Raw genomic sequence first — 26627 nt, forward strand, 5'->3', positions numbered from 1 at the left:
AGTAATAATTCTCTCTTTATGACTTCCTAGTGCTCAGGACGTTGGAGATATGAAAGAAAAAACAATTGTTGGTTAGTTAATCAAGAAGGTACATATCTAAGCAAAAGGGGACTGTAATTTTTAAAATACTTGCAGTTATATATGAAGTTATTCCTTCCTAATGTATAAAAACAAATCCCTTAGTTCTACAAAAGGTGCTACAGATTTATTTCCTTTCAAAAAAGTATATACTATAATCACTTTTTTGGGGGGAGGGGGTAAAATGTAGATGAATAAAATCAGATCAAGACAATCTTCCTATGGTATATTATCTCATAAGACAATGATAATTTTGTGTAAAGTCTGCAAATATGAATTAAAAACTGAAATATCAATAAAATGTCATCATGGGTTTGAAGAGAACATAATAAAACCTTACTAAACTAGGATCTGCCGATTTGGTCTCTGTGCAAACTAAATAGGGCTGATAAAGTATTTAGGTTTATATTATAGTTTGCTATACAATGTGATAAGGTAAATAATATTTCAGAGGAAAATATTTAATCAACTTACAAGACGAACTATTTTCAAGCATTACCATATCTTTCATTTGCATAAAATAAATCTTCACTAAATAAAGGATTGCATTGTTAGGATTATTACAACTGTATTAAAGCTGCATTTCTTTCAAGTATCCTACATTTCTGAAAATTCCTTAATTTACATAGAGAAACCTCTAGGTTATCTAAAATAGTGATGCTGAACCCTAACAGGTAAAATAAATTTTGCAAAATTGATCTGACACTGAAAAAAATGTACTAACCTAACTGATTGGACTGCACTATTTCAAGATATTTTTTATTCTTTTGCAAAGCTAAATATAGGTTCTGATCTTGAATACTATATCTCTTAATGCATTCATTAATAAGGTCATATTTGGCCTTAATATTTTGATTTTAGACATGGACTCTGACATTTTTTTCTTCTTAAAATAAACATCCTTCTGATGATCTGTTTTATTATCTCTCATGACCACTAAATTGATGATTTAAAACCTTTAATATGCACCCCCAAGGTAAGTTATATGCTTAATTAATGCTACATTATAAAAGTTTTTCCACTCAAAATTAAACTTAAGTATCGTTCCTTTTTTCCTTCCCTCCTTCATTTCTAACCCAACAAACCAGATCTATTTCTGGGTTTGTTCCTATTTTTTAATTTACTACATATTTATTTGAACATATACTGCTTTAGAATTTAAAGGTCCAAAAAGGAAATGAATTTATTCATAATTAAGTGACTATATAGAAGCTAGCCCGTTATTTCTGGACCCACTCAAATATTTATTTCCTTAAGTCAACTTCTGGGTAAAAATCTAGGGCTGGGGTTGTAGCTCAATGGTAGAATGCCTGCCTAGAATGTGAAGGCATTGGGTTTGATTCTCAGCACCACATATAAATACATGTCCATTGACAACTAAAAAAAAAAATTAAAAAGAAAGATCTCTTAATAAAATTTGTATGTCATACCAAAATGGTGGGTTAGAAATTATTTTATTTTTTTGCTTTCTTGTTTAGATTAAAAATGTGTGCATATTCTAATTCATTTCTACCTTGAAGGGTGCTAATATAACAAAATTATTTATTTTAAAATTTCATTAAAAAGGAGGAAAACGTGAAGGGGTTTAAGGTCCTATGATGGTTAACACTCTTGAATATATGGTCACATACTTCAAATTTTATTTGAAAGTTCAAAGTTCTAAATCTCAAAGCAAGTCCATCTTAAGATCTTGTTAGGTAACTGGTAGAAATTTCTGTCATGCTCATATTATATCTTCATAGATGTGGCCCACATCTGGTTAGGCAGGGAAAAAAAGAGAAGTTAGAAGGTGTGGAAAGCTTTGAGGAGAAAAGAAGATTTAGAATCCTACTTCATTTCCTATCTGGGTCTACAAGAACTCTCAAGGTCACTTAGGATGTTAAGGGCAACTATGAAAAGATTTTGAGAACTTGTCTCTATTTTTATTTATTTATTTATTTATTTATTTGTATTGTTGGTTGTTCAAAACCTTACATAGTTCTTGATATATCATATTTCACACTTTGATTCAAGTAAATCCTGAATTAGAACAAGCAAGTTTCCCAAAGATTTAACCCAGGTTTTGGACCCAAATGGCTTTTAAAACTTATCTACAAGGGTAAATCCCTTGGTTTAGTCTAGTTTGAATCAAAAAACACTATTTGGGCCAAAATTTGAACTTCGAGTAGTATTTATTCAATTTGTCTGTACTACTGATCAATTTGTCTGTTCTATTGTTTGTTAAATGTAAATATTTCTCACTCTCATAAGGATGAAATTTGAAAGCAAGTGAAGTGAAGAATTCTTTCCTTCAAAGTAATTAGGGAGTGTACATAATTAAGTTCTAAAGAATGCTTCAGAATTCATGTTAAATCAAGCTACTGAAGACTTTATTTTATTTTGTAAAAAAAAAAATTTCAATAATAAATAAAATGAATTATTTAACTTTTGGGAAAATATTTTGAAATTTCCTTGAAAGAATATTTGACTGTAAAACATGTAAGAATAAGAATAAAACCAAAATATTATACTCAAATAACAACAAATAAATTAGACCATATATATATTTTCTTTTTTTGCAATACTGTGAATTAAACTCAGAGACCACATGTGCTGGATAAGGGCACGAGCTATACCCCAGCTCTAAAGCATCATTTAAAAAGCATGAGCCAGTATAGTAGCCCACACTTGTAATGTCAGTGACTTGGGAGGCTGAGGCAGGAAGACTGCAAGTTCAAGCCAGCCTGGACAACTAAGTGAGACCCTATCTCAAAATAAAAAATAAAAAAGGGATGGGGATGTGGCTCAGTGGTAAAGTGCCTCTGGGTAAATTCTCTAGTACCCAAAATAAACCAAAATAATAAAATAAAATGCATGAAAAAATGCAACAAAAATGAAATCCTTTTTTAAAAACAATATCTTTATTTTATTTATTTATTTTTATGTGGTGCTGAGGATGGAACCCAGTACCTCACAAATGCGAGGCAAGCGCTTTACCACTGAGCTATAACCTCAGCCCCCCCAAATGAAAATCCTTCTAAGTCTTTGAGACATTGTTTAGATTAAACATTTAGAGATGGAATGAATTTTCTAACACTGTAGTTGAATGAAAATTTAGCAACTTCAGTACAAAAAATAGAAAAAGACAACAGACAAGGTATGAAAATAATAAAGAAAATAGGAGATTATGGATCAGGTCACATACAGAGTAGAAAATATTTATAATTTAGACTTCAAGATTTACAAAACACTCTTTATCTCCACAGCTTAAATACTAATAGAGAAAATATCAATATGTCACTTAAAATTTGCTATTATGGAATTAAAAAATGTGTCTATGTTTATACCCTGTGCTTAGGAGCAAGTAGGTTGACATCAAGGAAAGAAGTATGCTAATCAATCGCTGAAAGAGAACTGGAGAACTCAGCAGTGGCACCACCAAGGAAGAGGCTGCAATAAAACAAAGCAGGCCATCTGTCAGCACGGAAGACACACACATTGCAAATTTAGAAGTTCTAAATCATCTATTGTCATTTATGGTGCTTAATATTTGTGTGACCTTTATCGTGGAAATATTTGCCTTACAGATTTCTCTAAGAAACCAGAGGCTTCACATTTTTAATTAGAATTACATTTTATTGTTTTAGCTATATTTTAAATAACTGAGATTTTCTCAATTTATATTCAGAATAAATGTACTATAATGATATTAACTCCTCAATGCCTAATTTGTTATTTTCTAATGAAGTAAGAAATATCACTCAAGATTCAGCAACTCATCTCTTAATTAGGCACTTATATCTCAGTTCAAGACAACTTACTGTCCAGAAACTGACTTTCCCTAATCCCTCCTCCTACCAAGTTTCCCACTATAAAGTATGCTTTGACAGCTGTAGTGGGCCACTTGGAAAATTGGAAATAGGAAAGAATGACTTCACTGTGCATGAGACTTATAATAAGAGTCCTTTTCCCCATAGGATAGGAAAAGCAACTACTTCAATGGAGACCAGGCAGATGTAAGAGGGTGAGGACAGCAAAATATATACTCTTTCCATCTCTGTTTGGAAAGAAAATGTACATAACTTCCTAATTTCACTCCAGAGTATGGAGATGGGATGAAATGCCTCTGAATCACTCATCAACTGTTTAATTGTAGGGCAAGTTTGTCAACATATAGAAGTTTACCCATGTCAAACAGGGATAACACTAAAAAGTTGTGAGATTTAAATACAATTTCACCTACTAATGCTCTCCAAGCATAGTTCCTGACACATAGTGCTTAGTAACTCTCAGCTGAGGGTGTTACTAATCAACACCTTGTAAGTTAATTTAAACGTAAAGACAATTTCATTCAAAGTCAAATTCCTGAAAGATTTAAATATGCAAGTTATATCTCTAACACCCTCAGATGAATAGTTTCTGAATTTCATAATGTTATTATCTGATACATACTTTAACTGGAGGAAATAACATATCAATATTTCTTATTTTAAAAGTCATTTCAAATGAAACTTATTCTATAAATTGTACTTTGTCCTTGTTTTATTTTTGCCTAAAAGCTAAGGTGCTAGGGGGGATTAAGAGTCCCCATTCTGAGTAACAAAAATTAAACCCAGTTTTATAACTTATCACCCATTTATAGTATATTAGCAAAAAATGCTTATTGTAGCTGGACATGAAGTGTGGTGTATTTTTTGGAGATGCTGATGACTTACCTATGATAAACATTTTATGTCTCACTTCATTTGGTAGTTACCTAATACCTACCTCTACCAGTTCTGAGGTAGAAATTTCTCACTTAAAATATATGCTTTTATATTGGGAAAACGACAGCAATATGTTGATTCTGCATTTTCTCCCCACCGTTCAAAAAATAACAATAAAGAATAAAGACAACGAATAAAAGTTTATAAGATATTCCAAATAGGGAAAAAGAAGCATAGAAAATATTATATAATATGTACATATGTTCTACAATGTAAGACAGTATGACAAAATAGAGATCAAGCTTAAGAGGTAAAGGTAATTCAAAGATTATAAGCAGAGATTACAAATAACCCCATCTGAGATTCAAGATGGTAGGCTAGAGGGAGGCTGCATTCCTTGTTGCTCTGTGATCTGGGATTCAAGCAGTGGGAATACTGTTCTCTGTGAGTTATTAGAGGGTCCCCAGCTGCTGAGCCTGTGCAGACCTCCCTCTACCAACTTGCAGCTCCCTGAATCATCTCCATCTTGGGACACTGCAACCGATGCCCTCCACATGGGAGCCTGCACCTGGGGACACGGGAAAGGGTCTGGAGACAGCTGTCCAATACAGCACTGCATGCCACAGAGCAGCATCTCCAAATACGCAGCCCCATGCCACAGCCTGGCCTACCCTGATGCCCCATCTCTGAAAGTGGTCTCCTCCATCTTGGGATACCTTCATTGCCATCTTGGGTTATCCTCGCTACTGCCATCACCATCTTTAGTTGGGGCAACTCCCATCTTGGGACACTGGCTGGGGCCTAGTAGCAATATCAAGGTGCCTCTAGTCCCCCAAATCCTCCCCACACCCAGCCACTAACCTGGCACAGCAATTGCAACTACATGGCTGGCCATAGCTTGCAAAGCCTGGTCCTGATCTGACAGATTCAAAATAGCTCTCCATGACAGATGCTTAGGTCCCAGAGTGCAGCCCATAGGACCTCCAGAGAGAGAGGTTCCTGACTGAGAAGTAGAAAGGGAGGGGGTGAGTGAGACACAGTTTAGAGACTAAATTAAAGATCAGGAATTGTGAGGTCTACAGGCAATATAAGAGGATAAGACCAGGTGCCCACATCACATGAACGGGCCCCAGAGGAGATCCTTGGGATGCAGTCTTCCACTGGAGACCGGAAAGTGCTATACCCCACCTCTAGGAGTTCCGCCTCCAAGACCAACCCTTCCACCCTAATAACCCTCACCATGCTGAGATGGAGATACCAGCAAAGAATAGACAACTCCACCTGCCAGATGAGAAGGGAAGCAGGAAGGATACTGGGCTCCAATAGAAACAATCCTTTAACTTTCCTTTGAGATTCATGCTACTGAGGACTGGGGTGTCTAAATAGTATATTAAAGTTGTGCTGCATATTCTTCTATCTTTTATTTTTACATTTTCTTTTTCTTAATAATTTTTTGTTTGTTTTTTGTATTCTCTCTACTTTCTTCCCACTCACCTGTCTCCCTAAAGTCTTTTTCTTTCTCTCTATTCTCCTGCTAGCAGCCAACTTATTTTGATTCTTCTTTCACGCTTCCGAAGATCTAATAACTCTATATTCTCACCTCCTATCTCCATAACAGCTCATCTTACACCTCCCCCTGTGTTCTTTCTGTCCACCATAAGAAACTGTTGACACTTTTGGAAACCTACTGTTTATACTGTGTAGATAATAATCGAATTTACCATTTCTGTCTATTGCGACAAAACTGTAACATCTTAATAGGAGCTATTTGATTTAAGGCTGCATATTGTTGCAATTGGGATCTGTCAATATTGATCTCACCCTTAAAAAAGAGGTATTGGAATCCTCCAGGGACACTCTAAGCCTACAGGGTAAAAACTGTAACACCTCAGATCTGCACTCCTAGAGGACTAGACACATAAACAATATGAAAAAACAAGAGAAGAAAGTGCCCCAAACAAACAAAGATACTACATTATTAGAATCCCTGGCCGGCAGAGCAGAAAAAATATCAAAGAAGGAGTACAAGATGTACATAATTAAATGTTCTATGAATTAAAGGGTGATATAAAAGAGTAAACACAGTCAACAAAAGATCATTTTGATAAAGAGCTACATAAGCAAATATGGGACACAAAAGATTAATTCAACAAGGAGACAGAGATTCTGAAACAAACAAACAAAAAACCCCAGAAATCCTTGCAATGAAGGAAACGATAAACCAAATTAAAACTCAATAGAAAGCATCAACAGATTAGATCACTTGGAAAACACAACCTCAGACAATGAAGATAAAATATATAATCTTGAAAAGAATGTTGACCACAATGAGCAGAACATTCAAGAATCATGGGATAGCCTGAAAAGACCAAATTTAAAAATTATTGGGGTAGAGGAAGGCATAGAGTTACAAACTAAAGGAATGAACTATCTATTCAATGAAATAATATCAGAAAATCTTCCAAACATGAAAAATGAATTGGAAAATCAAAACAAGAGGCTTACAGGACACCAAATTATAAAATCACAACAGATTTATAATTTATACAGAATAAGGAGAAAAATTTAAAAGTCACAAGAGAAGGAATCAGATTACATATAGGGGGAAACCAATTAGGATCTCTGCCAATTTCTCAACCCTGACCCTCAAAGCTCAGAGGACCTGGAACAATATATACTAGGCTCTGAAAGAAAATGGATGCCAACCAGAATCATATCCAGCAAAATTAAGCTTTAGATTTGATGATGAAATAAAAACATTCCATTATAAACAAAAGTTAAAAGAACTTACAACTAGAAAGCCTGTATTACAAAACATCCTTGGCAAAACATTCCATGAGGAAGAAATGAAAATGATTAAAGGGGGGAACTATACTAAAGGAAAAGCCAATCAAAGGAGAAACCAAGTCCAGTTAAAAACCAAAAACAAACAAAATGACTGAGAATACAAACCATGCCTCAATAATAACTCTGAATGCTAATAGCCTGAACTCATCAATCAAAAGACACAGACTGGCAGATTGGATTATAAAAAGGGTGCCCAATAATATGTTGCTTTCAAGAGACTCATCTCATAGGAAAAGAATCCACAGACTGAAGGTGGAAGGTTGGGAAAAAGCATACCACTTAACATGGATTGCATAAACAAGAAGGGGCTTCTATCCTCATATCAGATAAAATAGACTTTAAGCCAGTTAGTCAAAAGGGATAAAGAAGGACATTTCATACTGCTTAAGGGAACCATACATCAATAGGACAGAACAATTATAAACATATATGCCCCCAAATATGGAGCATCTATGTTCATCAAACAATCTCTTCTTGAAATAGAGTCAAATAGACTACAACACAATTATACTGGGTGACATTAACATACATGTTTCACCACTGGATAGATCTTCCAAACAAAAACTAAACAAAGAAATTATAGAACTCAATAATACTGAATAACTCAATAAATAATTTAGACTTAACAGACATATAGAATATTGCATCAATCAATGAGTGAATGTGCTTCTCAGCAGCACATGGATCCTTCTCTAAAATAGACCATGTATCTTTCCACAAAGCAACTCTTAGCAAATACCAAAGAGAGAGAAAGAGAGAGAGAGAGAGAGAGAGAGAGAGAGAGAGAGAGAGAGAGAGATATCCTGCATTCTATCACATCATAATGAAATGAGAATAGATGTCAATGATGAAATAAAAAACAAAAGCTACTCCAACAACTGGTTAACCACTTCTATTTAATGTAGTCCTTGAAACTCTAGCTAGAGCAATTAGACAGACAAAAGAAATTAAAGGAATATGAATAAGAAAAGAAGAACTCAAACTATCACTATTTGCTGATGACATGATTCTATACTAAGAGGATCCAAAAAATTCCACAGAAAACTTCTAGAATTAATAAATGAATTCAGCAAAGTAGCTGGATATAAAATCAACACTCATAAATAAAATGCATTTCTGTACATCAGTGACAAATCCTCTGAAAGAGAAATTAGGAAAACTACCCCATTCATAATTGCCTAAAAGAAAATAAAATACTTGGGAATTAACCAAACAAAAGATGTGAAAGACCTCTCCCATGAAAACTACAGAACCCCAAAGAAAGAAATTAAAGAAGACCTTAGAAGATAGAAAGATCTCCCTTGTTCTTCGACAGGCAGAATTAATATTGTCAAAATGACCATACTACCAAAAGTGTTATACAGATTTTAATGCAATTCCAATCAAAATCCCAATGACATTCCTCATAGAAATAGAAAAAGCAATCATGAAATTAATCTGGAAAAATAAGAGACCCAGAATAGGCAAAGCAATCCTTAGCAAGAAAAGTGAAGCAGGAAGCATCACAATAAAACCAGACCTTAAACTATACTACTGAGCTAAAACAGCATGGTATTGGCACCATAATAGACATGAAGACCAATGGTACAGAATAGAGGACATAGTGGAGCAGGGGAGTAGAGAATGAAGGATCTTTGATGGGCAAAGTGGAGGGAGGCGCGGGGAGAGGACACAGGGCAGGAAAGATGATAGAATGAGATGAACATGATTACCGTAGGTACATGTATGACTGCACATACAATGCAACTCTTCATCGTGTACAACCAGAGAAATGAAAAGTTATGCTCCATTTGTGTACAATGAATTGAAATACATTCTTCTGTCATGTATAACTAATTAGAATAAAAAATAATCTCATCCCTACAATATTTTTATCCTAAGACTTTTATTCTTTCAATACCTATATATCCACTTTTTGTTCCTTCTATACTTATATATTATCACTGGAAGAATGTTACCTCTTTCAATATAAGTATAGATATAAACATGGAATGAGAGAAGGCAGAATAGAACTGTGTGACTAGAATTTGAGGTATCAGTGTGAATGATGATTTCTAAGATACATACATATATGTACATGATATATATATATGTGTGAATGTATATGTGTATATATTTATATGTAATTGCAAATATATGCATATATACTACATACATGAGTATAATTTCTAGTTCTGTCCATTAGAAGGACAAGGAAGCAAGGATATCCCAGTAGTGAAGTGTACATTCAAAGGCTAGATCTTGGTTTCTAATATCATTTCCCTACTAAAAAGAAGCACAGTACTCAAAAAGTAGATGCCAGAACTGGGATAGATAGACAAAAGGTAAGCCTAACACATTATCTTAATACTAGAAAACAGGAAAATGCTAACAACAATTTTGGAGTGCTATTACAACACAAAATTAACTACAGTAATACATTTACAATCTTTGAAAAAAAAAGGAAGTCATGAGTCCACATCAATATTAAACAAAAAAGAGAAAAAATGAATAGGAAATAAGAGAAAACTTGAATACTTAAATATTGAGAGCCTTATGGTATTTGCAGAGGGAGCATCAGAGTTGGAAAAATCACCATTTTGTAGCCATCACTGCAAAGATTGGATCAGGAAAGAATTATGAATGGATGCTACATCTAGGGGAAATTTTGATAAGAATACTTGATGATCTTAAAGAGTGTCTGTCCCAGACAGCTCATTAGTAAGTCTGTAACGGAAAAATGGCAAAACCTTGATAGAGTGACCGAATTGACATTACCAATAAGGGACAGATCATGTACCAGATCTGACCCAAAGAAGGATATACCATTATTACACAGTACTCTGGCCAATAAGGCAAAATCTCAATTTAATTATAAGGGAACATTCAATAAACATAAATTGAGTGACAATCTATGGAGTGAGGTGCCATATATATTAAAAATGTCAATGTCATAAAATCAAAGGAAGGAAAATGCCATAAAGGTCATTACTAGGCAGCTGAAAAAATAAGAATGACAGGATAGAAAAAAAATTTAATCAATAAAACACTTAAAATTTTTATACACACAGATAAATGAAAAGCACAAGAAATGAGTGATAGCTTTCTATAATTCTTGTAATGTTCTGTTTTCTTGGTCTTTTTATAGATTTAAAATGAGATATAATGATATATGGATAAAGTCTAGGATTTTAATTTTATTTTGTCTTCTTCCTTGTGATTTATTCCTAGGTAGATAAGAAAACTAAGGAACTGAGTAAGGCTACACTGTAAGGACATGAGGTTATGCAGCAAGCAGGAGGTGGGCAGCTGCTTAAGAACACCTGATCTCCAATTATTATTTGCCATGTGCTATTTATAGCTGATATGTGTCCTATAGGACTGAATATTTGTGAAGTTACATGATATAAGAGAAAGACTTCTCTTTAATATTATAATTCCTATTGACAATTTTGGGGTTTTCTGTGTATTTCAAAACATGTCACATGAGAGATTATTATATATTCTCCTCACTAGAATATTAGCTCCTCTGTTCCTGCAAATATAAGCTCCAACAAAGCAGAAATTTGGTCAATCTTTATACATCTTAGGGACCAGAACAGTGCCAGAATACAGTACATACTGAGCACAATGTTTTTAATATGAAAGAGCAGTCCTTTATATTGCTTATGCAGAATAAACGCAAATATTAATCAAGATTATTTAAAAGTAAAGGTAACCTGTAGAATGCTTTTAATGAAATTTTCCATAAGTATTATGTATTCTTAAATATAGATAAATAGGTAGATAACTATTATTGTACAATAATAACTTTCATTTGAATACTAACCTGTGGGGAGCCATTCTGACACGTGATTGGGTGACTCCCGTTAAGGGCCTGAGGCGCTCTGGCTGTGTCGGAGCTATCCCGACCCTTTCCTGATGAGAGAGCCCATCCGTGTGGGGGTGTGCCTGACCACTGACCCTGGAGACCCAATCACTGACCCTGACCTTGGAGTACAGCCCCCCCCTCAACCTTCATTGGATGGAATTCTCCCCTGAATCTCTTGTCCCCCCAAATAAAAGGCTACTCCCCGGTGTGTTCGCTCTCTCTCTCTCCTGCTAGCCCAGAGTAATCCTCGCTGCCCTGCTGGGCGGCTTGAGGCGGGGACCAGGGAGGCGAGCCGTCTCGGACCTAGCAATATAAAATAAGGTACTGTCTGTGTGTTTTATTTTGATCTCTTCTAACTAACTTAATGCCAGAACCTCATTAATGAAACCACTGCGCAGGCCGCGTGGTAGAATTGGCGCCCAACGTGGGGCATTCTGAATTAGTTAGATTGAGTGGGAGCGCGCGCTAAAAAGATTAAGGGAAAAAATAAAAAGGAAGATAAGGAAAAGAAATAAAGAGAAAATAAAGGAAAGTAAGGAATAAAGAATAAAGAAAAGGAAGAAGTGACATTTGGGTCACAAAAGTAATAAAGAGGATAAAGAAAATAAGAAATAAGATAAGAGAAAGGAAGAAGTGACATTTGGGTCACAAAAGTACCGGGAGATATTGAAGGAAAGAGACGTTAATTTACTTAAAATGGGAAATTCTACTTCTTCGGATAAGGAAATGTATCTAACTATTTTAGACAGTATAATTAATCAGAAAGGAAAACAGATAAAGAAAACTCACTTATTGCAATTCTTAAAGATTATAAGTAAATATTGTCCTTGGTTTTGTGACCAAGAGTCTCCAAATTTACTTACTTGGGAGAAATTAAGAAGAAAGTTACAGAGAGTTTGTCTTTCTACTGAAATACCTGGAGGTATAGAGAATATACAGAAAACTTGGACAGCCCTAGAAGTCTGTCTCTTTGAATACATAGGCCAGAGTTCCCAACCCCCTGAAGACCTTATAAAAGCCATTCAAGGAGCTGTTAAGTCTATTCAAATGGAAAATCAGCCTGAGGCTAAGTTAATTACCTTTCCCTTGAGAACAAAAGCACTAGGGACCAAGGTTAGAAATGTGAACTTAAAATCGCAGCCCCATGCGGAGAATTCAGATGGCACGGATCAGCCCGCTTTCTCGCCGCCGCCGGCATTTCCTCCTGGCGGGAGCCCGGGAATTCCAAGAACGGTCGCACAGTGTGACGTCATCGCGCCGGCCATGGGGGCCACCATCTTTAGATTTACCGGAGCAAAACAAACAGTTTCCATGCCGACCATGGGGGCCGCCATCTTTAATTTTACCGGAGCGGAACCACAGTTTCCGTACAAACCCCTAATGATTTTCAAGGCTTTTAAGAGAGATAATTTAGCCTATGGGATCATTACAGCCAGGACTTCCCTCCCCCACAGCCATTCCTTTAGATTATAGCTTGATGGTAATAGATTTAAAAGACTGTTTTTTCTCTATAAGGTTACATCCTAAAGATTGTGAAAAATTTGCTTTCACTGTCCCAACAATTAATTTTAAGGAACCTGTTAAAAGATACTGCTGGAAAGTTCTTCCTCAGGGAATGCGTAATAGTCCTACACTGTGTCAAAAATATGTTGATCAGGCAATAGATCCCATTAGAAATAACTTCCCTGATGCATATATTATTCATTTTATGGATGATATACTATTGGCTCATATTAATCCACAAGTACTTTCAGAAATTTTTACTCAGTTAGAGACCTCACTTACTGCAATGGGTTTATGTATAGCTCCTCAAAAAATTCAAAAGGTATCTCCTTTTCAATATCTAGGTCAGATAATTCAAGGGAGTACAATCCGTCCTCAAAATCTTCAGATAAGAGTTAAGGAGTTACGTACCCTTAATGATTTTCAAAAACTATTAGGAGATATTAACTGGCTAAGACCATCCTTAAAGTTAACTACTTCTGAGTTAAGTCCTTTATTTCAGATATTACAAGGAAATCCTTCTCCAACCTCTCCACGTCAACTAACTTTGGAGGCCAAAACAGCCTTAAGGAAAGTGGAAATTGCAATTAAAAATACACAGCTTACTAGAATAGATCCTAAAGAAATAATGTATTTATTAATATTTCCAACTGAGCATACCCCAACAGGAGCCATATGGCAAAGATTAAGAGTTATTGAATGGATTTACTTATCTCACTCCCCTCAAAAAACATTAATTCCTTTTCATGATTCTATAGCTCAATTAGTTATTAAAGGTAGAACTAGGATTTTACAATTAATTGGATCTGAGCCTGATATCATAATTATTCCATTTTCTGTTCAACAGACTAATTGGCTTTTTCAAACTTCTAGCTCCTGGCAGATAGCTTTTGCAGATTTTCCTGGCCAGATAGATAGCCATTATCCTCGTGATAAGATTGTACAATTTACATCATTAACATCACTTATTTTTCCAAAGATTGTACGTTCTCATCCAATAGAGGAAGCTTTATCGGTGTTCACAGATGGTTCCAACTCTGGTAAGGCAGGTTTCTTCAGCCGTGTTCACACAGAGGTAATACAAACTTCTTATACTTCTGCCCAAAGGGCAGAGCTTCAAGCTCTGATTTGTGCCTTAGATTATTTTTCAAATGAGCCTATTAATATTTATTCTGACAGCTTATGCAGTCGGAGTTACCAAAAATATTGAAACCTCAGTTATTGGGTTTACTTCATCACAGGAGTTATTTAAATTATTTCATAATTTACAAAAGACAGTGCTAATGAGGAAGTACCCATGTTTTATTGGACACATCCGAGCGCATACTGGCCTTCCTGGATCTTTAATTACAGGTAATGACAAAATTGATAAATTAGTAGCTTTTTGTCAACAGATGTCTTCATATGACTGTGCCCTAGCTTCCCATTCCTTGCATCATCAAAATGCTTCTAGCTTACGTAAAAAATTTAGTATTACCAGACAACAAGCTCGTCAGATTGTAAGCCAATGTCCTAAATGTGTTATTCACACTCCATCTCTGCCATCAGAGGTAAATCCCCGTGGATTAAAACCAAATCAGATATGGCAAATGGATGTAACTCATATTCCTCAATTTGGTAAGCAATGTTATGTGCATGTCATAGTGGACACTTATTCTAGATTTATTTTTGCAACAGCACGTACTAAGGAAAATACTCAACATGTAATTTCTCATTGCTTAGCAGCCTTTTCCGTTTTAGGGTGTCCTATGCAGATTAAAACAGATAATGCTCCAGCTTATGTAAGCTCTGCTTTTCAACAATTTTGCCAAGAGTTTAAAATTAATCATAAAACAGGAATTCCTTATAACCCCCAAGGTCAAGCCATTGTAGAACGAGCTCATTTATCTATTAAGCTTCAATTACAAAAATTGAAAAGGGGGAATAAGATAATGACTCCCCAAAATAGCCTTAATCATGCCTTGTTTGTTTTAAATTTTTTAAACTGTGACACAGAAGGTCACACTGCTGCTGGGAGGCAAATGTCTCCCTCGGTGACAGGCCCTTCAGGCAGAGTTCTGTGGAAAGATTTACAGACTGGTCAATGGAAGGGCCTGGATCCGGTAATATCATGGGGCCGAGGGCATGCTTGTATTTTTCCAGAAGGTGCTTTTTGTCCTATTTGGGTGCCTGAACGTGCTATCAGACATGGAGGAAATAGAACCCAGACTCAAGCGACTGAGGATCGACCCAGAGGAGCCACAACCCAGAAGGAGGAGATATCGGAAAAGGATGAAGAAAAACCAGATTGAACCAGCCGAGAAGCTAATTTCGTGGAAAGATGTGAAGAAGCTGACAACCCAGGCTTCCCAAATACTTCGACGCCTAGGAAAGAACAGGACCCCAGTCTTGATGGTAGCGACAGTAATTGCCCTACTGGGCTGTCAGGTAAAAGGGAATCAAGTAGACACTTATTGGACATATTTCCCAGATCCACCCCTGGTACACCCAGCTGTGTGGACTGGAGAATCTATTCCAGTATTTACTAATGACTCATTTATGATGGGAGGATTTACAGATACTCATATTACTCCCAATCATGTGACTAGATTTAATTATTCTGGCTACAGTGCCCAATTACCTTTATGTTGGTCACATGATAAACATGCTGGCTGTCTGAAAGTATCATTTGAAGAAAAGACAGCAATTGGTAAACCTAGACTGACAAATAATTCTATTTATGGGGACTTAAAACCTAATACTAGATCAGTAATTAAGATGGGACTTTCCCATAACAAGCCAGTCATTTCTGCAAAACCTCCACCAGTACCCCACTGTCCAAATAGTTCTATAATTGAAATTGGCACCTTTCCTAAATGGATAGATTATGTAAATACCTTTCCTGTACTACATAAGGTGTCTAAAGCTAGTGGGTATATTTTAGACTGGTCTCCAAAAATTGATAAGAGACAATTACGAAGAAATTCTGCTATGACACCTGCAGGATTTGTTAGTAATATTTTGACTTATAGTGAAGGAGATGTTCAAAAAGATATTTGGCGTTTAATTGCTGCCTCAGAAAATTTACATTTTACAGATAAACCTTTACCAAAATTTGTTGGCAAGAACTGTAAAGAGGGATCTTGCTATGGCTTAAGAGCCTATATCCAATCTCCTTATGTTTTAATTATTGAAAATGTAAAAGTTAAATGGATAGATGACAGATATTTTGTTACTTGTAATAAGTGCAACCTAACTAATTGTATTTCTAGGTATAATGGAGGAAAAGGAGTGCTGATACTTCATCAGCCCTCTTTTGTTTTATTACCTGCTAATATTTCAGAGCCATGGTATGCTGATGCTGGTTTACAAGTTTTGCAGCAAATTCATGCCCAGCTAACAAGACCTAAACGTGCTATTGGAGTCATAATTGTTGGTGTTTTAGCACTGGTCTCATTTATTGCCTCAACTGTCTCTGCATCTCTGACATTGTCTCAGAATATTCAGCATACAAAATTTCTTAATAATTTAGCTCAAAATACTTCCAAGGCTCTGCATAATCAAGTAAATATTGATGAAAGGATTGAGACTAAGTTAAACGCCTTAGAGGCGACTGTTATAAACATTGGTAATGAACTTTCAGCCTTAAAATTTAAGGAAAGGCTTAAATGCCATTCTAATTATAAGTATGTATGTGTTACAGCTGCCAAGTACAATGCTTCTCTCTGGGATTGGGAGAAGGTTAAAAACCATTTATTAGGCATTTGGCAAAATAGTAATAATAGCTTGGATATTCTGGAACTTCATCACCATATCCAAGACATTCAGAATAATAGAGCTGATTTTTCAGATCCTTCTTCTTTGGCTAACCAAATATTGAAGGAATTAAATGGATTCAACCCTGGAAATATTCTTAAACACTCCGCTTGGTACATTATTGGATTATTCTCTTTGCTGTTAATTCTCTTTTGTATTGTAACTATAGGATGGCGAATCTTCCAATCAAGAATCCGGGGACTCCAGAGAGTGAACCGCCGCCTCATTGTTAAGAATAGAAAGGGGGAATATGTGGGGAGCCATTCTGACACGTGATTGGGTGACTCCCGTTAAGGGCCTGAGGCGCTCTGGCTGTGTCGGAGCTATCCCGACCCTTTCCTGATGAGAGAGCCCATCCGTGTGGGGGTGTGCCTGACCACTGACCCTGGAGACCCAATCACTGACCCTGACCTTGGAGTACAGCCCCCCCTCAACCTTCATTGGATGGAATTCTCCCCTGAATCTCTTGTCCCCCCAAATAAAAGGCTACTCCCTGGCGTGTTCGCTCTCTCTCTCTCCTGCTAGCCCAGAGTAATCCTCGCTGCCCTGCTGGGCGGCTTGAGGCGGGGACCAGGGAGGCGAGCCGTCTCGGACCTAGCAATATAAAATAAGGTACTGTCTGTGTGTTTTATTTTGATCTCTTCTAACTAACTTAATGCCAGAACCTCATTAATGAAACCACTGCGCAGGCCGCGTGGTAGACTAACCAAGGTATCTAAAAAAATGAGCAAAACAAAAATTTAGGAGGGATCATGTCTGATTCCTATTGTTACATTTTTAAGCCTCTGTTGGACTTTAAAAACAATCCAAGGAGGGCTGGGGATGTGGCTCAAGCGGTAGCGCGCTCGCCTGGCATGCGTGCGGCCCGGGTTCGATCCTCAGCACCACATACCAACAAAGATGTTGTGTCCGCCGAGAACTAAGAAATGAATATTAAAAATTCTCTCTCTCTCTCTCCTCTCTCACTCTCTCTTAAAAAAAAAATAACAATTAAAAAAAAAAAAAAACAATCCAAGGAGATGTGAGGAGTGCCACCTGCCTATATTCCCAGTGACCTGGGGACTGAAACAAGAGAATCACAAGTTCAAGGCGGCTTAGCAACTTAGTGAGGCCCTAAGCAACTCAGTGAGACCCTGTCTCAAAATAAAAAAATAAAAGGGGTCTGTTGGTTAAATCCCTAGTACAACAAAACAAAACAACAATAAAAACAATCCAAGGAAAAACATTGGTATCTCTTAATCTTCTTTTCAATGTAAAGTCCCAAAGATCTTTTCCTTTTTAAAGGATAGACAATAGAAATCATTTTTTTTAAAGTTAAATTGTATGCCAAATCATTCACAGACATAACAATGTCTTTTTAAAAAAAAATTCCTCTCCCTCTCTCTCTCTCTCCTTAAAAGAGAGAGAAAGAGAGAGAGAGACGAAAGAGGAGAGAGAGAGAATTATTTTTAATATTTATTTTTCAGTTTTCGGTGGACACAACATCTTTACTTTATTTTTATGTGGTGCTGAGGATTGAACCCAGCGCCCCACGCATGTCAGGTGAGCGCGTTACGGCTTGAGCCACATCCCCAGCCCACAAAATGTCTTTTTTCAGTGAAAAACCTGGACTTAAGTGCTTGTTCTTGTCTTATAGTTGGAAGGGAAAGTGTACATCCTTAAATTACAGATTTGCTTCATACATACATTCCAATGTTCTTACATAAGAGCACTAGAGAAATATGCTTTAAAACATTTAACTGGCTTTGTAAAATGTTTAATATGTTGGAAGGTTATCAATCTGTTATTTTCACGAAGGAAACACATAAAATTTAACTGTTTCCTGGTTTCTATATAAGAACTCAGAATTTATGAATTGACATGAAAATTAAACACAAAACCCCCTTCAAGAAACTCTCTTCTGGAATGACTCAGTAGATTTTATCAAATGTTAGTAATAAACAATCTTACTATTAGGTCTTAAATATTCTATCAAGTAATTCTTACCAACACATGGGTTCATAAGAGTTCCATCTTTCTTTGTCAAATTCCAGAAAGAAACAAAAGTAATAGCTGGTTATTTATTATTATTTTCCTGCAACAAAATTGTTTCTTTAAATAACAATAATATGGACATAAATGGATCATTTTGAGATAAGGGACTTGATGTAAAGTTATCTCATTTGGTTTGAGTGGCTGCTTACCCAGTATTGCCCAGCTCACAACCTGATTCATAAGAGGCAGTCCTTGTTTCTTGAGTAGACTATTGTGGGTACTATACACAACATACATGGAAAGCACTGTGCTCAGCATCTGAAAACACAAACAAAACAGGTCAATAAAAGAGAAGGTAGTGAAAGTCTATCTACCAGGAAAAAAAAAATGCTTAGGAAAGCGCCGAGAACAACCGGAACTGGCCAAAATACTACTAATGTTGGACAAGGTATTGAAATTGGATGAGGGCACCTTCTTGTGGCCAAGGCTAAGCATTAGCATTCCTATATTAAACAAAGGTCCTCCTTAGTAAGTATGACATGAAACACTTTACATATTCAAGAGCATTTTTTATATATATCATTACAATTTCTATTTGGAAGTATTTGTTATAAATACTTCTTAAAAGTATGGAAACAAAGATGGTGATATGTACATAACTTAGTGCCTTCTCCTTCTGGACCTCTCCTATAGTACTACTGATTTATTCAGTCAACTGTGGTCTGAATATTGATGACAGAGGGAATATACAAAGTATAAATACTCTTCAGAGAATATTTATAAATTAGTATAGAAGTTGACAAACTATAACTCATAGGCTGGTGTCCTATTTTTATAAATACTGTTTTGGTGGAACATAATTACTCCCACCTGTTGTTTTTCTTTGCATTAAAATAGAAGAGTTGAACATCTGTTAAGACTCCATATTACCCATCAATCTAAAAATATTTACTATCTGGTTCTTTAGAAAAATGTTTGCTGAACCTGAACTAGTAGCTTAATTGCCCCCTAAGAAATGAGCTAAATTTTGACTATGAACAAACTAAATTCTCTTATTAGAGTTTGGATTAACGGTCTCACTACCAATGTTTCCTAGAGAAACATTTAATTTACTCTCATATTTTCAGTGTTAAGAAGCAAAACAGAAAACAATGCTATTGTTAAAGCTATAACATAGTCCTACAATCCTTTTAACCGGAAGATACATTTTGGGGTATTGGGACAGTGCTGGAGATTAAACCCAGGGCCTCATCATGTAAGCCAGGTAAGTGCTCTATCTCTGACCTACAGTCCAGTTTTCTTTTCTTTCTTTTTTTTTTTTTTTTTAATTTTTGAGACAGGGTCTTTTAAAGTTGCCCAGGCTGGGCTCAAACTTGGAATCTTCCTCCTGCCTTAGCCTCTTGAACAATTAGTATTACAGGCATACACCACTGCATTTGGCTTCTAAGACACATTCTAATTTCAGAGATGTTAAAATAGGATAAAAATGTGTCTTGGAGTCAATAAAGTATGGCAGGCAATACAGGAATTAATGCAAGCTAATAAAATGAATGCAAAAAGGAACACTGTAATGGAGTTACCTAACATTTGGGTCTTTCTAACAAAGCATATAACAATTTTAGCAAGACATTCATTCTTTGCTCCTTTAGAATAATAGTCAGAAACATTCATTTCTGTCAAAGTTCTGGTGAAATGATAGGTGAATGCTGTCAAAGCTACTCTGGCTTTGGTGTAAAGCCAGCAAGTGCACCATTTCAAATGAAACATGTTTCAATGGCTTGACAGGATCTTTTCTTTTCTTTCTTTCTTTTTCTTTTTCTTTTTTTTTTTTTTTTTTTTTTTTGGTGCTGGGGATTGAACCCAGGGCCTTGTGTATGCAAGGCAAACAATCTACCAACTGAGCTATGTCCCCAGACCTTGTCAGGATCTTTGACAAAGCATTTCTTCTCTTTATATAAGTTCTCTAAGAATGCATTTAACTTATCATCTTTTATGTGGCATATTTTTATTTTTGACTGTTTTTGGAAATATTTTCTATTATTCCAACTCTGTTCTGAGGAAATTTGAAAAGACTCATATGAGTTTTGTTTCTTGTCACTGTTCTAGATGTGGTTATTTATTCACTTAAAAAGAAAAAAAGTAGTTTTAATCTTGATTTCCAACAACCAAAAAGATAAAACTATATAAAATATTACATTATATAATCTCTAAAATTCTCACAGCCCTATTAGATATTATGTCTACTTACAGGTTAAAAACAAACTAAAGTCAAAGTTCTGAAAATTATATATGTAGAATACAGTGCAACTGGGAATTGACTCAATTTTGAAACATGGAGTTTAAAGTTCTTTTCACTACACTAAGGCCACCAACCAAGATGAAGTTTATATTCTCCTAGGGTATCATCTGAGGTCTTAACCTAAGGCTTTTCTTCATATAAATATACTACAGGTTGCTTTCACTTCAAAGAATCTTGTCTCAAATGAGGACAAAAGAGAAATTCGGTCCAGAGGAAGCTCTTCTCAGCTCACGTTTTGGTCAGTCCAGATACCTTTTAAATCACTACAAATTCTTTGCTCTCTGTGTATCTTTCAGTTGCCTCTTGTTGACCTTTTTGCTATTTCAGACCTTTGGGAGAACCTATTTCTATCTTAGAAATCTTTCTTCTTAGCTGGAGGATATTGAATGACATAAACATCATGGCACATTAAGAACATAATTAAATATGACTGTAAGACATATTTTGCTATATCATTGGTATAACACATAGTATTGAAAATCTGCAACTCACCTGTAATAGATGTACCAATAACTCTTCCTTGATAAAACTATTTTTTCTTTTGATGAGAGATGTTATAACAAACAGGGATAGTAGAAGAACCAGCAAGCCTGCACTCATTCTGTTTCAAAATACAATTCACAATTTAAATTTTCTTAAGACATTTCCTGAACACATCATATGATAACATGATGCATTTTATTCTAATATAGAATTTCTCAATCATCTGATTTAATCAAGAAGAAGCAACAAAATGGACACAGAAGTTTAGCAGGAAATATTAAAAATGTTAGTATAAAATATTTTAAGGATATATTTATTATTTCCACAATTTTTAGTAGCTTTACCTGATTTTTTTAATTCAACTTAAAAATTACTTTACATATACCAACTACTATAATTCTTAGCCTGAATTGAACAAATTTAAAGTAAACAATATAAAGATAGCTAAATAAATATAATATTTGCATCTATAACATACATTTTTCAACTATGAGCACTTACTTATTCACATAAAAGTATCACATTTAAAATCTAAATTATTTCTAGTAGGGACAAACAGTTTCTTTCTAGTATTGACCCTGGTGCTTTCCTCAGTTGCCCTGACTAAAGGAAGAGTAGGACAATGGTCACAAAGGTGGCATGCAGGTGAGTAAATTATTATACATTCTTTTTAAAAAAATATTTCAGTTGTAGATGGACACAATATCTTTATTTATTTATTTTATGTGGTGCTAAGAATTGAACATAGGGCCTCACACAGGCAAGGCAAATGTTCAACCCCAGTAATGAAATAACAGATTATACTTTTCATGACTAATAATTTGATATTAATATTTTAATGTCTAGTTTGCTTATTTATTATTTTTACGTGGTGCTGAGGATCAAACCCAGTGTCTCACATGTATGAGGCAAGCGCTTTGCTACTGAGCCACAACCCCTAATGCCTAGTTTGTTCATATGATTTTAAACTCATAATCAAGATTGGGTTCAAATTTCATAGTATTGACTGAGGGGAAAAAACTGTATTGAAAAGAAAAGAAGATACTGTTCATACACCAAAGAGAGATCTGGCTTTCGACCTACAACAGGCATCAGTGGGAACACTGCCAGGAGCAAAGAGAAGAAAGTCCAACTCAAGGAGGTGACCTAAAATCAAGGGAAAAAAAAGTCATCTTTAGACAAATATTGTTTATCTTCAGACAAATATAGTGAAACCTGCTTTCAGTGTTTCAGGCTATCCAACTGTGAAACTAAAAAGAAAATGCAAAGCCTTAGAGCCATTTGCTTTATTTTTTATTTTAAATATCTTTTTTAGTTGTAGGTGGACATAATACCTTTATTTTATTTATTTACTTATTTTTATGTAGTGCTGAGGGTCAAATCCAGTACCCACGCGTACCAAGCAAGTGCTCTACCACTGAGCTACAACCCCAGCCCCCAGCCATTACTTTAAAAAGTAATAGAATAACTGTTGGTGAAGGACCTGATCCATAGCGGGTGCTGAATTCAGTACAATATGAGCATTATCTCACACAACAAGTAAATAAAATAGGATTTAAGCTTGGGCCTGATATTTTAAAACAAGTGTTTTCTTAATGTTATACCATATATTGATAATGGCATGTACAAGAAAACTACTACTACTACTGCTGCTGCTGCGGTGGCTGCTGCTGCTACTAATATTACTAAATTTTAATTGAGTCCAGAAGAGAAGTAAGTATAAATACTATTATAATTAATTAAGACAAAAACTGATCAATAATTTCATTAATTAGAGATTTTTGTAAATTCTCCAAGGTAGAAAGAAGATATGTTTATCCTCTGTAAAAAGTATCAAAGTGGAAACATAAGAGTGTTCTTTGTAGAAATACACTATAATTCTCTACCTAGCTAAAGGAAGAGTATATAATGAATATATATTTCTCTGGTGAAAAATTGAGTGGTTCAGGCCCAAGAAGGAGGTGATTTCTCAAGACTCACTTTCAGAGTACAGTCCCCTAAGCCATTGCCCTGTTCTGAGTAGCTTTCTCCATCATTTAGATATTTAAAGCTGAAGGAATCCAGGAAATGCTTCACAGAAGGGCAAACCAGTTCTGCTTCTTCAGCATTTCAATTACCACATAATTGGCTCATTCTGATATGCAAGTCTAAGTGAATCACTGAAACCTAAAGCCAACATGAGGCCTCCTGTCAAAAGGACCAGACTCTTTAAGGACACATGCTACCTTCTGGTTTAAAAACAAACAATTCCTTGAGTTAAATACATATAATCTGTTCTATGTCAAAATGAGTACTTATACCTTTGCTCGCGTCCACAGCTGAGTGAGAAATGGCCAGCCCGCAAATATAACAAGTCCAGCTGTAAGCATATAACGGTAGAAAAAACTGAGAACCTGGTAATGCATTCCAAAAAGAATGGAAAATGAGGTCATTGAATCATTGAATACCAGTTACATACATATGAAAGAAATCTGAAAATGTAATCTGGTAAATTACTTACTAATACTTCAATTCCCAAGGTACAGATTAACAGGTGCCCAACAAAATGGCTCAGAGGAAAGGTCAATAGTGATGCAACAAGGTCTTGAATAACTTGAAATCTGTTTTAAGAGATTATTTATGAAGAATATTTATACTCTGCATTGAACTAAAAAAGTCAAATAGCAAAAAATTAAAAAAAAAAAACTTTGCACAAATCTAAAAATCAGGAAATTTTCCACTCATAGATTATTTTAAAAGTAAGATAAATTCCAACAGATATATTTCAATGGCTTTGGCTCATACAATTTGGGTGGAGGGCAATCCACAAGTATTTTAGAAAAAATGTAATTTTTGAATTAATTTGAAATGATCACAAAAGTTTGCCTGGTTTCTTTTTTTAATTCTTTTTTTAAACATTTTTTAAAATTGTTGTTAACCTTTACTTTATTTATTAATTTACTTATATGTGGTGCTGAGAATCAAACCCAGTGCCTCAAACATGCAAGGCAAGTACTCTACCACTGAGCCACAATCCCAGCCCAGTTTGCCTGGTTTCTATAAACATTAATGACAATAAATGAGCCTTATCTTATTTAAGTTTAAACACAGGTACATATAATTACAGATATAATACCAGAAGTAAAATATAATGAACCCACACCTAGGCAATCTTATATTAAAATCTCAATCATCTTCATGAAATAAAGGTAGGTTTTTCCTCACCTAGATAAGGGAAAATCCCAATTGCACTTTATGATTGAGCTAAATAACCTTTTCCAAACTCAATTTAAGATGTCATTAATTGTACAATAATTGTATTTTGGAATTTATAACCATAAAAATGTATTACATACTCAATAACTTTTATATTTTATTGCTGGCAAGAAAAACTTTTAACATTTGTAGTACACTAAGTGGGTAATTATAAAAGGTCAGTATCATTTACTTTATGACCTTTTTCTGATTGAAAACAATGGCTGCAGAATGTTATCAAACTATTGATAGGAAAGGAAAGGAAATACCAGTCAAAAGATTATTTTTTGTTTCCAATAGTGAATAAGTACAGAGTAGAAAGAGATTATTCTATATAATCAATTTGAAGATTATTTTCTAGGAGGAAAATGAATTTTTATGTTTCATTTTCCATATAATCTATCAAAAATATAAAGATGGAATATAAAATACTTTCAAAATCATAGCTTCCATTAAAATTTAAACATACATGTTATCTTCATCATTAGGAAATTTATAGAAAAAAAATGTAAAACTCTTGTAAAACATGTTTTCAAAATGTGTTATCTTCATTTAATAATTCAGAGGCATTCTATAGCAGAATAGAATTTTCTTCTTTTTGTTTTTTTGGTACCAGGGATTGAACTCACAGGTGCTTAACCACAGAGCCACATCCCTAACCCTTTTTTGTATTGTTTTCAATAGTGAATAAGTACAGAGTAAAAAGAGATTATAATGAATTATACAGGGTCTTGCTGAGTTGCTTAGGGCCTTGGTAGGTTACTAAGGCTGGCTTTGAACACGCAATTCCCCTATAGGTGCGCCACTGTGCCTGGCTAGAATAAAATTTTCCACAAGGATAAAAAAACCTCTCAAAAATTATAAAATCAGGGGAAAAAGACATTAGAAAAAAATCTGAACTAAATAAGCATATCCAACAACCCTATCCTTTCAAATGGAGAAGTAACAGTATATTCTTTGGTCAATGTCTTTATGCCTATGTTTAAAAATAGTTACTAATGTAAACATTTTAATACTATTTTTATTTTTATATTTAAAAACTAAAACATTTTTAATACTTCATGTTTTAAAATAATGGAAGAGCTATCAAAGCTAGTCATCAAAAATTAGAATAGTCAGGCCTTGTGGTATACACTGTAATTCCAGCTACTTATGAGGCTGAAGCAGGAGGATCACAAGTTCGAGGTTAGCCTAAGCAACTAAGGGAGGTTCTGTTTCAAAATAAAAGAAATAAAAAGGGTTGGGGTGTAGCTCAGTGGTAAAACAACACTTGGTTCAATTCTTAGTACTACAAAAGAAAAAAATTAGAATAAAAATATGCATAGTGTTATGATGTACAGGTAAGGCAATCTTGAGGATATCCTTATTTTAGGTTCTCACCCCCTGGTCAGCTTTAAGGGTGTAGTTTTCTGAGAGGATATTTTGATAAGCAAGACTAAGTTTAAGATCCACTTTGCTTATGTAAATATAGAAATCCACAAGATCTGCAACATGATTCTGGCTGTCTTTGAACATGAATCAGCTTCGTTTTAGTGGTTTTACTTAAAAGTGCTTAAAACTCACCTTACATCCTTCCTTTTGAAGCTTTCTAGAATGGTGACAATCCATTTTAAGTCCAACTTGTAAGGAAGTACTATAAAGTACTTAAAGTACTGACAGAACATGTGAATGATAAGGACTAATCTGTCAGTATACCTTACTGTAATAGACTTAACTACAAAGTTTCACTTATCTAGGCTGAAAGGATGAGCAGGAAAGGAGGGGCAGAAATTTATAGGAAAAAAAATGTAAATTTCTTTGTAAAACATGAAGATATTCTGGACTCTGAGATGGTGAAACATGTTCAAATATGTTATTTTATGCCCAGTACAATCAATGT

General features: G+C 35.0%; 1 protein-coding gene across 3 annotated transcripts in view; it reads right to left on the bottom strand.

Moving 5' to 3' along the window:
- The window catches only part of PIGN (phosphatidylinositol glycan anchor biosynthesis class N), a 127428-nt gene that overhangs the window by 35754 nt on the left and 65047 nt on the right, over window positions 1-26627 (bottom strand). For all 3 annotated transcript variants that reach the window (XM_081263670.1, XM_081263669.1, XM_081263668.1), the window contains 6 exons: window positions 24015-24114; window positions 23815-23907; window positions 22569-22660; window positions 21524-21632; window positions 18942-19050; window positions 3405-3507 (listed from right to left, as the gene is read on the bottom strand). In XM_081263670.1, coding sequence (XP_081119796.1) covers window positions 3405-3507; window positions 18942-19050; window positions 21524-21632; window positions 22569-22660; window positions 23815-23907; window positions 24015-24114 — 606 coding nt within the window. The remainder of the gene's footprint in view (window positions 1-3404; window positions 3508-18941; window positions 19051-21523; window positions 21633-22568; window positions 22661-23814; window positions 23908-24014; window positions 24115-26627) is intronic.

The sequence above is a fragment of the Spermophilus citellus genome, assembly GCF_964194105.1.
Source record: "Spermophilus citellus genome assembly, chromosome: 12".
NCBI lineage: Eukaryota > Metazoa > Chordata > Mammalia > Rodentia > Sciuridae > Spermophilus > Spermophilus citellus.